Source organism: Pecten maximus, unplaced genomic scaffold (assembly GCF_902652985.1).
Source record: "Pecten maximus unplaced genomic scaffold, xPecMax1.1, whole genome shotgun sequence".
In the NCBI taxonomy this organism is placed as follows: Eukaryota; Metazoa; Mollusca; class Bivalvia; order Pectinida; family Pectinidae; genus Pecten; species Pecten maximus.
The window spans coordinates 1-14,563 of record NW_022982661.1 but is presented as its reverse complement, the minus strand read 5'-3'; the positions used below and the strand labels follow the sequence as shown (position 1 = coordinate 14,563).

At 34.9% G+C, this 14,563-nt stretch overlaps 2 protein-coding genes across 2 annotated transcripts; one reads left to right on the top strand and one right to left on the bottom strand.

Moving 5' to 3' along the window:
* The first annotated feature begins 1,122 nt into the window (after nucleotides 1-1,122).
* Nucleotides 1,123-2,495, top strand: LOC117320719. The gene is made up of 3 exons (XM_033875230.1): nucleotides 1,123-1,447; nucleotides 1,755-1,906; nucleotides 2,142-2,495. Exons 1-3 carry the CDS (start codon nucleotides 1,270-1,272, stop codon nucleotides 2,310-2,312), a joined length of 501 nt encoding a protein of 166 aa, XP_033731121.1. The 5' UTR covers nucleotides 1,123-1,269; the 3' UTR covers nucleotides 2,313-2,495.
* Nucleotides 2,496-4,091: 1,596 nt separating this feature from the next.
* Nucleotides 4,092-14,555, bottom strand: LOC117320720. Its single transcript, XM_033875231.1, has 12 exons — nucleotides 13,975-14,555; nucleotides 13,635-13,700; nucleotides 13,311-13,367; nucleotides 12,774-13,007; nucleotides 12,448-12,555; nucleotides 11,945-12,016; nucleotides 10,871-10,942; nucleotides 10,309-10,457; nucleotides 7,729-7,866; nucleotides 7,072-7,220; nucleotides 6,693-6,813; nucleotides 4,092-6,352 (listed from the first exon to the last, which is right to left on the bottom strand). The coding sequence occupies exons 4-12, from the start codon at nucleotides 13,003-13,005 to the stop codon at nucleotides 6,074-6,076; spliced, it is 1,320 nt and encodes a 439-aa protein (XP_033731122.1). The 5' UTR covers nucleotides 13,006-13,007; nucleotides 13,311-13,367; nucleotides 13,635-13,700; nucleotides 13,975-14,555; the 3' UTR covers nucleotides 4,092-6,073.
* Between the last annotated feature and the right edge of the window lie 8 nt (nucleotides 14,556-14,563).

Here is a 14,563-nt window from a genome sequence, read left to right as displayed (position 1 = left end):
CATCTCCTATATAATCTTTGTATTTGGTGACATCCACCTAATGGCCATCTCCTATATATTCTTTGTATTTGGTTACATCCACCTAATGGACATCTCCTATATAATCTTTGTATTTGGTTACATCCACCTAATGGCCATCTCCTATATATTCTTTGTATTTGGTGACATCCACCTAATGGCCATCTCCTATATAATCTTTGTATTTGGTGACATCCACCTAATGGACATCTCCTATATATTCTTTGTATTTGGTGACATCCACCTAATGGCCATCTCCTATATAATCTTTGTATTTGGTGACATCCACCTAATGGACATCTCCTATATATTCTTTGTATTTGGTTACATCCACCTAATGGACATCTCCTATATAATCTTTGTATTTGGTGACATCCACCTAATGGCCATCTCCTATATATTCTTTGTATTTGGTTACATCCACCTAATGGACATCTCCTATATAATCTTTGTATTTGGTGACATCCACCTAATGGCCATCTCCTATATAATCTTTGTATTTGGTGACATCCACCTAATGGCCATCTCCTATATATTCTTTGTATTTGGTTACATCCACCTAATGGCCATCTCCTATATAATCTGTGTATTTGGTGACATCCACCTAATGGACATCGCCTATATATTCTTTGTATTTGGTTACATCCACCTAATGGCCATCTCCTACATGTATATGACTTGCGCAAGTCTAATAATACACTATATCAGGCCTATCTATCCGATAAGTGATACTTGAAAATTATGAGTTGTTGTTTAAACCGATGTCCATTAGGTGGATTGGATTTTTAGCTCGCTCCCAACAAGGTATTTATACCCTAAATGGGTCGGGGGAAATGACAACGCACAGTTTACAATTCACTACGCATGGGCATACTTTACTACTGCTGTCGTCTGCTAGACTTGCGTCCGGGTTTCTTCTCCGAAGGATGTTGTTGATCGTATGATTATGATATATGCTATAATTCAAGGTTCTCTTGTTTTTGAAATCAAGTTGTTTTGACTTTGTCGTTCACAAGATGGGATACCAGAATCAGCTAACATAATGTATATTAATATATATATAATATGACCACTCACTGTGTAGGACTGAACTGTTACTGTGTATACAATGTGTAGGCCTATACATTGTTCATTGGCCAGTATGTTGTTTATCTGTTGACTAATTAATTGATTTGGAACTGTTACTTGTAATTGTGCACAATAACATATGCAACTTACAGTTATCTAAATGACTGTAAGTGGTGTGTGACAATGGCCGATGAATACCCATGGCAGACCTATTTCGAAGGATTTAGTGATGCATATCATGGTTATGTGTATGAGATAGACGACACAATAGATGTAATAAGAGAGTTTTCTTATGCCACATCTTCATCATATGCAGTGACAAGATGCACAAAGAATTTTGGTTCATTCAATCCAGGGGGTGGTAAGTAACACTTTCATTGTTGAGAAAATACTTTCACAACTATACATATATATTTGAATAATTGACAAACTTATAGATCATGATAATACAGAGTTATCATTGACATTATTGATGAATGCTCCAATGATTGGTAAGACTGCCTCATTTTCTCCCATTCATAATTGTAAGCAAGCTTAAAAACTGGTTAAGCATGGGTTTCGATTTGGTAAAATTTTTGACTGGAGTCAAGTTGATTTTTTTAATTGTTTATTATTATTTTATTTTAGAATATCAAGTAGAATTCTTTGCAAAGATTAATATTTTACAGATCATAAAGAAGATCATTTTATCCGGTTTACTGATGACAACAAACTCATTCACGCCAAAAGACTTTCTCCTGATGGGATTCCGTTCATGAATGTTGGCCTGAAATTATTTGAATGTCATCAAGGACCATCACATAGAAAGTCGTCAGCCAAGGTAAAATTAATTTTCTGTAAAACTTAAAATATTTATGTCCTATATAGATATGTTTGGTCCCTTTTTAATGAACTGGATCGGTTTACTTACCTGTTAACAGTTTTGACATTTGAGTCTCTCATTCAGTAATTAGATCAGATATATAAGTTTCATCATTCATGTGCAGCAGGTACTTTTTTATGTATTTGATTAAATCAATGCAGACATGACAAATATTCAATGTGTTTTATTGCAGAGTTCCAAACAAACTGATGCAGAACATGGGTATAGCCAAATACCAAGCAAGCGCAGGCTTACGGGAACGAAGAAAAGAGGATGTCCAGCATCAATCCTGTTACGGGAAATTATTTTCTTTCCAGAGTACAAGGTATCTAGTTCTACTAGCCCCTATCACATAACAAATTAAACTTTCTTATTCTTGATTTCAAACACTTAAGATATTTATCAACAATTTGACTTTTTTTTGTAAATCAGTAAATTCAGAACACATTTAGACTTATTAGTTTTGCATATCAAGTACATTGACTAATGTATTTAATGATCTTCTATTTTAGGTTAATTCGTTTTTCAATGTTATAATCATTATACATGTAATTCAGCTACTTTACTTAAGATACACTCCCGGGAAGAAGTTAAATCACAAGTGTCCTTTATAAATTATTGATCTGCATTTTTTCTTCTTTTTAGGTCTAATTTATGCAAGGTGAATTGTAATAATGAATTATTTTTCATTCATATCAAAGCTACCTAAAGACACACCATATTGGAGAGAAATCAAGTCATCAGAACTAAGAAATGATTTGCAGTCTTCAATTTATGAAGATGTAAATCAAAAGAAAGTCATTTTATTGACCTACCAACCAGTCATTCAAATCACATCATTGGAATGGTAAGGAAATTTTTACATCCAAAATGTAATATTTACTTTGTCAATCACAGTTTCAAATTGTGGCTTAAGATTATAATGATACAAATGACATCTAGTCTTAATGCTAATCTAACATGACAACACATACAACCTGCTATACTCTTTGTCATGTTGACATCTGGTTCTGTGCATTGTTATTATAACATGACAACACACAGAACCAGATATACTCTTTGTCATGTTGTCATCTGGTTCTGTGCATTGTTATTATAACATGACAACACACAGAACCAGATATACTCTTTGTCATGTTGTCATCTGGTTCTGTGCATTGTTATTATAACATGACAACACACAGAACCAGATATACTCCTTGTCATGTTGTCATCTGGTTCTGTGCATTGTAATTATAACATGACAACACACAGAACCAGATATACTCTTTGTCATGTTGTCATCTGGTTCTGTGCATTGTTATTATAACATGACAACACACAGAACCAGATATACTCTTTGTCATGTTGTCATCTGGTTCTGTGCATTGTTATTATAACATGACAACACACAGAACCAGATATACTCTTTGTCATGTTGTCATCTGGCTCTGTGCATTGTAATTATAACATGACAACACACAGAACCAGATATACTCCTTGTCATGTTGTCATCTGGCTCTGTGCATTGTAATTATAACATGACAACACACAGAACCAGATATACTCCTTGTCATGTTGTCATGTGGTTCTGTGCATTGTTATTATAACATGACAACACACAGAACCAGATATACTCTTTGTCATGTTGTCATCTGGTTCTGTGCATTATTATAACATGACAACACACAGAACCAGATATACTCTTTGTCATGTTGTCATCTGGTTCTGTGCATTGTTATTATAACATGACAACACACAGAACCAGATATACTCTTTGTCATGTTGTCATCTGGTTCTGTGCATTGTTATTATAACATGACAACACACAGAACCAGATATACTCTTTGTCATGCTGTCATCTGGTTTTGTGCATTGTTATTATAACATGACAACACACAGAACCAGATATACTCCTTGTTATGTTGTCATCTGGTTCTGTGCATTGTTATTATAACATGACAACACACAGAACCTGTCATATATGACATATGACAACAAGCAGAACCCCAAGAACCGGATATAATCATGGATAGGTAATTTTTGTCCTGCTCTAGAATAAAATACTGAATATATCTTCATTAATCTACTTTACATAAAAGCTGGTCCATTTCTCGAGCTGTTTGTCCTAACTTTTTAAGAAATAAAAGAGCAAACAATCAGATGGCTGTAAATTATGGGCATACCTCGCAATATAAAGGTGCAGCCGTTTATTAGCATGAATGTTTGATAGTATTCAGACCTTTGATCAATTGAAAGATGTCCGATTGGCATATTTCATACAAAGTACATTACTAATGAACCAAATATATGTGAATCTTTAATGTACAAATATATTTTTACGGGTATACGTTTGTTTTTTGTTAAGCTAAAGAACAAAATACTGAACAGATATCTACATTGATGTACTAAACATAAAAGTTGGTCCATTCGAACTTTAGGTCTTGATCTGTTTGCCGTTAATTTGAAACAATAGATCCAAGAGGGATTTTGGCGCCCACCATTGAATGTTCTTTAAAGGTTCCATGTCAGATTGATCTTCTCTCTATTTTTCCTTCCTCTTACTAATCTGTATAAATTGAGAAACATCCCTCCAGTACTTTTCAATCAAGGGGAACTAATAATAGTATATGAAATTTTTGAGATTTAGCAATAATGGCTGTCTGTCGACCATGTTGGTTTCAGATTGGTCCCAAAATGTAATACAACGGACCAAGGGGAAGCTATATATGAAATTTGAGAAAGATCCCTTTAGTACTTTCTCAGAAATAGCGATAACAAAAGTTGTTTATGGACGCCGGATGCAAGGCAATTTGAATAGCCCACCTGACCATCTGATGATGGTGGCTAGAAATAAAATATCAATCAAATTCAGATGACTTTAAATTATTGGCATACTCCTCAATATAAAAGGACTGTTATTTATTATCAAAAGAACATTTAGATTATTTTGAATTTCTTGATGATATTCAGCAAAGGTGAGCGAGAACCTCATGAGAGGCCAGAAGCATCGAATTAACAGCAGAAAAACAAACTTAAAACACATACTGGGTATAAACAAAAGTATAGTCTAAGAAGTTTTTAAATGAAACACAAAATGTGTGAATATGTTACATATTAAACAGTTGTTTGTGAAGTACCTGCATGTAACCCTTCCTTCACAAGAGACTCCCTCAACAAAACAGAGAATTGCATGAATAGTGTTAATACCCGATACCTGACTAATCTTCCAAACAACTGTTAGTATTTTCTCTATACAATGCCTGGGCATCAAAACAGACACACGGGTATACATATCTACTGACTTGGAAACAATATACTATTACTTAACCAGTTCTAATATACAATGTACATGTATATTTACACAATTCTAGGAATTTGACATATATTCCTATTCACAACCTGATTTCCCATCCTACCATAAAGCGGTAGCGGGAACTGTCAAACACACAGACATGTAAATATCACTTTGTGACATCATCAAACCATTTCCTTTAATTTCTAAAGGGACACCATAATCATAAAGAAACATTAACAAGGTATACAACTTAATTGTCATAATTGCCACAGGAATTGTATGTGATTATGTTTAAAAAGGCAAAACAAACATACAAGGCACAATTAAAGTGAAACTGCTGCCCTGTGTGTCAAAAGCTATATCACCAATTTGCAAGGTAATGACAGGTAGATATTTTAGTACTCAAACATTGTGAGCACCAGACAGATGTTAATCAGGTTCCAAAAATCGCCTGTTTTTTTTTTTGTTATTGTTTTTTGATATACATGTATTATCATACAGTATTATTATTATCATATGACAGTTGATATCACAAAGTTTCAACATATACACTATGTATATCTTATTTTAGTACTTTCACATTTGAATCATTGTGATAATTTGAGGCCTTTGTTATATCATTTTCTGTCATTTGGTGAAAATATTGTAGGTGTGCCAAGTGATCCAAAGCGATAAAGTATCGGACAATATGCTAAAATCTCAACTTGCCAAAATATGTTACATTTACAGAAGTTCCAGATGGTAAGTCTTGTTAATGATATACTGTTGATGGTTGGATTTTCAAAACACAATACCGTCGATGGTCTGCATCTATCATAAAACTATGACTTTTGTTCCACCTAAACAGTTCATCGGTATTGGGCAACACAGATTGGGCATATGTAGTCACTGTTTGGGGCCTTTCTTAGTCCTACACATGGAAGATGTGACCAGCGCCCACAAACATTACATGCAACCCATGTTGCTCTTCTTGGGGAGACGCAACCAATCATGTCACATTTTGTCCTTTGCGAAGGGGGTTCCTCAGAAACTGACAACAGTTTGCTCTTTACATATTCTCGCATTTGAAGAGATAGGGGATGCGAGACATCTTTTAGGTCCCCATTTTTGGCCAGTACCAGAGCATTCTGTAAAAGAAAAATGTGAAAAGTTTACAAATGGCGTACGGTATAAGAAATATGTTTTAAATTTAAAAATCCCTTTCAAAAATTAATTGTAAGTGTTCATACAAAATCTGTTTTACCTTGATGAAACTAAATATTAGACATCAATGCTTAATAAATGTTTTACATCTTCTTGAGACAATTATTTTGACAGAATGACAACAAAAACTCATAGATTGGTTAACATTTGCATTAACTCTATTTAAAACATTCTTGATCATCATCTGAAATTATAGTTACGGACAATATATGGACTTTTTGACTATTTGCATTGCAATGGTAATATGAATCATATATATCATACCAACATTACAAAGGACCCACACGCATTTCCATCCCTCTGTTTAGAGGAAACAAGATCTCCAATCTGCCATGATTTCTGACCAAGCTCCCCAGTCCTCTCTGAACGTATTGTCATGTACTTCCTGTACAAATATAAGATATATTAGAAATAGATATTATAAAACAGGCTTATATTGTGGTATCTATGTTTACTTAATTGGCCATGATTTACCATTGCTTAGGATTAATATCCAACAAATTATGTCACATCACTGTTGTAAGTACCACAGATCTACAAATATTGTTGTATGATAGGCAGAAATCAGGTAAAATAGTGATTGGAAAAGTTTGGTTAACACCATAAATCTTCATGTGCTAAATGTGCAGGTCATCAAGCTTACATCCACTTTTCGATGAGTGCCTCATTGTTTCCACACATAGAGTCAAGCACTGACACAGTTGCATTTTGGATGTTGGCCACTAAGAGGACCCAGTGGTTTCCTCTCACATTAGCAGGCATAAAAACCCATTTGAACATGGCAAATTTCACCTGAATAAAGAAATTATTTGATCATTATTGACATTTGACATTATCAAGCAAATATTGTCAAAATCGCAATAGTCAACTGGATCTGTCAGTATTCCAGTATTGATTATCATGCAAATAATATTTGAAATTTATTAAGGATTAACATCAATTATTTTTTTCTGTTATACAGTCATAACATAAAAAACTGGAGTGTACTCTAAATAAACCGCGAAGCGGTTTATGAGGAGAGTACACTCCAGTTTTTTTATGTTATGACTGTATAACAGAAAAAATAATTAATGTTAATTCTTATAATTTAATTTCGTCTTATACACACCAAGATATTTCACTTTCTTTGGCAAACTCTTTTCTGTGATAAATTATTACGCAACGTCATCAGCCAATCAAAAATGACATTACATTTCGCAACGTCAAAATTTTTGTTATGGAGGTATAACAAAATTATTTCAGCCAATGAAAATGCGTGTTTCATACAAAATTAAATTATATAAGAATAATTTATACTTACATCAGAATATAGCCAATGGTCAATTTTGCCATTGCCATGGCCCCACAACACTGCCATATATGATGGCATAGCAAAGATGTGGTCCGTGTCCTTCAAATTCTGTTCCCTCTGAAGTACGGCCAGATATGCGTTTATGACCTGCAATGAAATAAATGAAAAAATAGGTTTTTTGGCAGCATCACATTTAATATCATACAAGAGATCCCAGAGGGATCTTGGCGCCCACCATTGAATGGTCTTTATAGGTTCCATGTCAGATTGATCTTTTCTCTACTTTTCCCTTCCTCTAAGTCTTACTTATCTGTGTAATTTCAGAAACAGCCCTCTAGTACTTTTCAAACAAGGGGAACCTATATATAAAATTTAAGATTTGGCGATAACAGCTGCCTGTCGGCCAGGTTGTTTTCCTATTGGTCCCAAGATGCAATATGCATAACTAGGTGCCGAGGGGAACCTACATATGAAATTTTACAAATATCCCTTCATTATTTTCTGAGAAATAGCGATAACAAACTTCAATTGTCAAAATCCAAGATGGCTGCCTGTCGGCCATGTTGTTTATCCGATTAGTCTCAAAATGCAATATGCGTAACTAGGCACTGAGGGGAACCTACATATGAAATTGGAGAAAGATTTCTTAAGCACTTTCTTAGAAATAGCGATAACAAGTTTCAATTGTCAAAATCTAAGATGGCTGCCTGTCGGCCATGTTGTTTTCCGATTGATCTCAAAATGCAATATGCATAACTAGGCACCGAGGGGAACCTACCTATGAAATTTGAGAAAGATCCCTTCAGTACTTTCTGAGAAATAGCGATAACAAACTTCAATTGTCAAAATCCGAAATGGCTGCCTGTCGGCCATGTTGTTTTCCGATTAGTCTCGAAATGCAATATGCATAACTAGGCACTGAGGGGAACCTACATATGAAATTTCAGAAAGATCCCTTCATTATTTTCTGAGAAATAGCGATAACAAGTTACAATTGTCAAAATCTAAGATGGCTGCCTGTCGGCCATGTTGTCTTCCGATTAGTCTCAAAATGCAATATGCATAACTAGGCACCAAGGGGAGCCTACATATGAAATTTGAGAAAGATCCCTTTATTATTTTCTGAGAAATAGCTATAACAATCTTCAATTGTCAAAATCCAAGATGGCTGCCTGTCGGCCATGTTGTATTCCGATTGGTCTCAAAATGCAATATGCATAACTAGGCACCAAGGGGAACCTATATATGAAATTTGAGAAAGATCCCTTCAGTACTTTTTCAGAAATAGCGATAACAAACTTCAATTGTCAAAATCCAAGATGGCTGCCTGTCGGCCATGTTGTATTCCGATTGGTCTCAAAATGCAATATGCATAACAAGGCACCAAGAGGAACCTACATATGAAATTTCAGAAAGATCCCTTTATTAGTTTTTGAGAAATAGTGATAACAAACTTCAATTGTCAAAATCCAAGATGGCTGCCTGTCGGCCATGTTGTTTTCCGATTGGTCACAAAATGCAATATGCATAACTAGGCACCAAGGGGAACCTATATATGAAATTTGAGAAAGATCCCTTCAGTACTATCTGAGAAATAGCGATAACAAACTTCAATTGTCAAAATCCAAGATGGCTGCCTGTCGGCCATGTTGTTTTCCGATTGGTCTCAAAATGCAATATGCATAACTAGGCACCAAGGGGAGTCTACATATGAAATTTCAGAAAGATCCCTTCATTATTTTCTGAGAAATAGCGATAACAAACTTCAATTGTCAAAATCCAAGATGGCTGCCTGTCGGCCATGTTGTTTTCCGATTGGTCACAAAATGCAATATGCATAACTAGGCACCAAGGGGAACCTATATATAAAATTTGAGAAAGATCCCTTCAGTACTATCTGAGAAATAGCGATAACAAACTTCAATTGTCAAAATCCAAGATGGCTGCCTGTCGGCCATGTTGTTTTCCGATTGGTCTCAAAATGCAATATGCATAACTAGGCACCAAGGGGAGTCTACATATGAAATTTCAGAAAGATCCCTTCATTATTTTCTGAGAAATAGCGATAACAAACTTCAATTGTCAAAATCCAAGATGGCTGCCTGTCGGCCATGTTGTTTTCCGATAGGTCTCAAAATGCAATATGCATAACTAGGCACCAAGGGGAACCTATATATGAAATTTGAGAAAGATCCCTTTTGTACTTTCTGAGAAATAGCGATAACAAGAATTGTTTACGGACGGAGGGACGGACGGACGGACGGACGGACGACGGACCACGGACGCAGGGCGATTTGAATAGCCCACCATCTGATGATGGTGGGCTAAAAATATAAGAATTATAATTTAAAATGACCTCATTTCTTTTCTGCAAAATTCACAAACACACATTGACTGCATATCCTGCAGTAAGATCATGCCTGGTAAAAAGCCCACCTGTATCAAACAGCTCAGTAGAAATGGTATTTTTCTATCAATGGTTAGAGTCAAATTTTGTGTGTTTACTGAAGCTTACATTTCTTCACATTAAATAAACATTTGTGATTGTTTTCTCATTTATTGGTTAAGCGAATACATATCCTTCATTACCTTGTCATTTAGCCACCCGGGATGATTTAGAGTTTCAAAGTCCTTCCTGTCCAGAACTTCTCCACAGATATAATAACGGCAGTTTTTCTTGAGGACAAGTTTTGGTGGCTGGAGGCTATCTGTTTGGATTATATCCTCCAATGCTTCACCTACATACAACATGAATAATATCTTTAATACCTGTATGAGAAAAAATTATGTTTGCCCAAATGAATAGCATTGCGTGCATTCCATCTTTATTGTACCATAACTTTGATTTATTCCTATTAGAACAATAATCTTACATACAGTGAAACTCAGCCTGCACATTTTTGAATGTAGAATTTATTGATTTTATGTATAATGAAAGAAATACTTTGGGGGAAAAATGAGATTTTGAATGAATAAAACCTGAAGTAGTTTTCAATGTATTCATAAACAAAAGGTGAAGTACATGCATGACATTCACTTCATATGAAATGTGTAAACAAAATAAAATTGATTGGATTGATATTGGGGTTTCTCAATAAATGCACACATTGTTTTCGAATTGGTACGTATCAGTTGACTTTATATACATTACCTTTTTTACTAGCACCAACAACTTCAGAAACTTGGTTGAATCTGACCCTTTTCCCCTTCTTAAGCTTTAGTTCTGCATTTCATGAAACATGAGAAAATAGTCATTTGATATCATAAAGTTGATGTATAATAATTAAAACATATACATGTATGGTGAAAATGCTCAGTGGAACACAGATAGAGCCAATCAAAAGTTGATATAAATTACAAGTAAAAAAATATATACTACATTTTGTATATGGTCTAGTATTGTAGATGCAAACACCAGTTGAACAACTCCTGACTAATTTGATTATTGAAGATTTCTGATTGTATATTATTTTCTTTTTTTACACATCACCACTGCCTTTCTGTAACAAGAGGCCCAGAGGGCCTGTATCGCTCACCTGGTTTCATGAGTATGAAACAAGAACTATGCTTAAGTATATGTGTCAATACCATTGCTGTGTCAATATATCATAAGCATTTTATATGGGTACATGAACAATTGTTTTGTTGCAATTCAAAATATGTCAATTTAGCCAAATTGATCCCTTTTGGCCCTGCCCCTCAGCCTCCCGGGGGGTCAGCCCCACCTATTGTACAATTTTGAATCTCTACCCCAAGGGGATGCTACCAGTCAAATATGAGAGATATCCATTGCTAAGTTTAAAAGAAGTCATTTATATCAATATAGCTCAATTGACCTCATTTGGCCCTGCCCCAGAGGTACCCAGGGGGTCAGCCCCATCATTTGTACAATTTTGAATCCCCACCTCATAGTGATGCTACCAAGCAAATATGAGCAATATCCATTGCTCGGTTTCAGAGAAGAAGTCGTTTATATCAATATAGCTAAATTGACCCCTTTTGGCCCCGCCCCAGAGGCCACCAGGGGGTCAGCCCCATAATTTGTACAATTTTGAGTCTCCTACCCATAGGGATGCTTCTGACCAAATTTGGTGAAATTCCGATCAGCGGTTATGAAGAAGAAGTCAAATAAGTCAATTGTTGACGGACGGACAGACGACGGACGCCACGGTATGGCATAAGCTCACCTTGGTCCTTCGGACCAGGTGAGCTAATAAATACTCACTTGTGATCTTATGGTCAAGAGGAGCTGGTTCAGATGGCAAAGAATCTGACCCAGAAGGTACATATTGTGATGCTGAAAAAAGGGGTTTCAATTCATATGACATTCATAGTGATTAATCATTATTGCTACAGTTTCATTCATGTACATATATTCTGTTAATAACATTAAAACTGAAACAATGCATATAATTGACACTCTGATATGTAAAATTAAAGATGCATTCATGACACAGACTTTCTGAATGGTCAGATATGTCTATGTTCTTCCATATGAACCTGCATTTTCAGTTGGGTAAGCTTCCAATTATGAAAACAGTATAAAGCATGAAATGTTCAAAATAATTTAAAGAACGTTTACTTCAGGCTGTGCTGTAGCTACCGTCTGATACTGATTTTCAAAATTGAAGTTAATAATTTCTTAATTTATGTCTGAAACATTTTTTTTTTTAATTATAGACTATGAATATTTTATCTATTTCATGTGGTGGTAATAATTTATATTACATGATTCTCTGATAGCTCGCAAAGCATCTATCAAACCAGCCATGTTTTCTTTTGCCTCTCTTTCTTCCTTTTCAAAGTCCCTTTGAAGAGGAAATTTGCCTTGTTCAACTGAAAAACAATAGAAAATATTAGATCTCTTTCAATGTGTATTCTTTGTCAAGTAACTAACATTGATATGCTTTGTATTTCATCCGACAATCAATTTCTTGAACAATACTGTGTATTAGCTGATAAATATATTTTCCCATCACATTGATTTTTTCCAAGAAATAAATGGCATGATCTAATACAATGATTGTTTGAATAATAATTAACTGATAGCTTACCAAGTAAATGAAGTAGCAGGAAACAAAGTCTCAGCTTTGAGTCCATGTCCATTTCATGTGGAGCAAGTGTTGAGATTTGTAGAAGAATGTTTTCATGGTACTCCTCATCTGAACATTCATCTAAAACAGCCATAGCTGTCCTCTGAATTTTATCACCCACATCACCCCTACACGAATGGGCTTGCTGAACCAGGACATCCTTCCAATATTGGGTGGACAATTCTTTGCTCATGGCTTTGATATAAAAGAAAATAAAACAATTAAGATTTTCATGGTCAACTTCTTTGTCATTTAACAAAATCTGAATTTTATAGATTATATGCAAAGACCCTGTCTCATTTTATGCAAGACTAATCGACATCTAACATGACATTACTTCTTATTTTTATTTTTTTGCCTATTGACCCTTTGCAGCATAGCAGAGTCATAAAACGACCTTTTTTGATAAAAATTCATGTTCCAATAATATGAGTAAAATGGTAAAGGCTTGAATAGCATCCTTATTTGTAAAATTAATATATGATTGTGATTAAGTACCTTCTATTCTTTCAATAACTTCTTCCTTTGAAACAAGATACTTGCCAATGGAAACACCTGAAACCAGTATGCTTATCAGTTATTACCTACATGGCTTATCAATATTTTATCACTAAATGTTTGAAAATGAACATAAATTTGCTTTCAAATTACTCACGTAAAAAGGAATTTAATATAAATCTTATTTAATACATAATAAAATATTTTTTTATATATATATAGTTTTGATAAACAATAAAGAGCACATCACAGAAGTTGTTTGCTAACAAGTCAAAAGTCGTTACATAAGTTACTCACTGGTACCAAGTCAAAGATATAACATACCTGTATGAGCAGTCAATTTGTTGTCACAGCCAAAAGAAAAAGAGGGATCCTGTACAGATTTTTTGACTGAAATAACAGTGAAATGATTTATATTAAAATCATATGATCATTACTTTACAAAGTCCCCTTCCTACAACAGTTACACTTACACCTGCCATATGGAAAAAAATACCATCATTGCTGAGTGAATGTAAATGAAAAAAAAAACATCATTTTCATAAAGGTTTAATGAATCTGTTAATCTTAGGCAGACTTTATATTAAAAAGAAACCTCAACACATTTTTAAAATTTTTCTCTTCATATACAAGTTATTTGAGATAGATGGATATCAAAATTTACCTTTCTTTGTAAGCCTCCTTTTGCGTTTGGGTGGCAAGTCTTTGAGGGTGGCAGGGGCTTTCTTTTGGATTTTGAAGTTGGTTGCTCCAGAAGAAATGTGCCACTTACTGGACACCGGTCTTTCAACATCTTGGCAGTTGCTGTCAGCTGCTTCTTTGCCTCTTCTAGTACATCACCAGAATCAACAATATATGTTAGGTTGTTGATGTGCTGAAGAAGTTCACGAACTTGCTTAGCAGAGTGTTGAAATGTGGTACATATGTTCTGGGTAACCTGTGATAGTTGCTTGCTGTGTTGTTTTGAAGCATCAATTGGCTCCTCCAGATCAGTTATGTGGTTGTCCTTGCAGCTTCCTTGCAACTCCACCAAGTTGACACATTCGTCATCAATTGTGAAATGTGGATTGCTCAAGTAAAAAGACGGAAAAGAATTCCAGCTAAAATTAGAGCAATGACAAAACACAGCACAAAAATGTTTGCAGGGGAGGTGATTCCTCTTGAACTCTCGACAATCACAAGTAGGGATTGTATGACTTGTGTCTTCTCCAAGAGTCAATTGGTGATAATTCGCTGCATTGCTGGAAGACTGA

What these genes read in the sequence shown, in the direction of transcription:
- LOC117320719 (XM_033875230.1), top strand. Translation starts at nt 1,270, where the DNA reads ATGGCCGATGAATACCCATGGCAGACCTATTTCGAAGGATTTAGTGAT. An exon ending in TTCATTCAATCCAGGGGGTG is followed by an intron (nt 1,448 to 1,754) that starts GTAAGTAACACT and finishes AATATTTTACAG; the next exon opens with ATCATAAAGAAGATCATTTT. An exon ending in ATAGAAAGTCGTCAGCCAAG is followed by an intron (nt 1,907 to 2,141) that starts GTAAAATTAATT and finishes GTTTTATTGCAG; the next exon opens with AGTTCCAAACAAACTGATGC.
- LOC117320720 (XM_033875231.1), bottom strand. Translation starts at nt 13,005, where the DNA reads ATGAGCAAAGAATTGTCCACCCAATATTGGAAGGATGTCCTGGTTCAG. An exon ending in ACCATTGGCTATATTCTGAT is followed by an intron (nt 7,221 to 7,728) that starts GTAAGTATAAAT and finishes TTCTTTATTCAG; the next exon opens with GTGAAATTTGCCATGTTCAA. An exon ending in GTGGGTCCTTTGTAATGTTG is followed by an intron (nt 6,353 to 6,692) that starts GTATGATATATA and finishes TTTCTTTTACAG; the next exon opens with AATGCTCTGGTACTGGCCAA.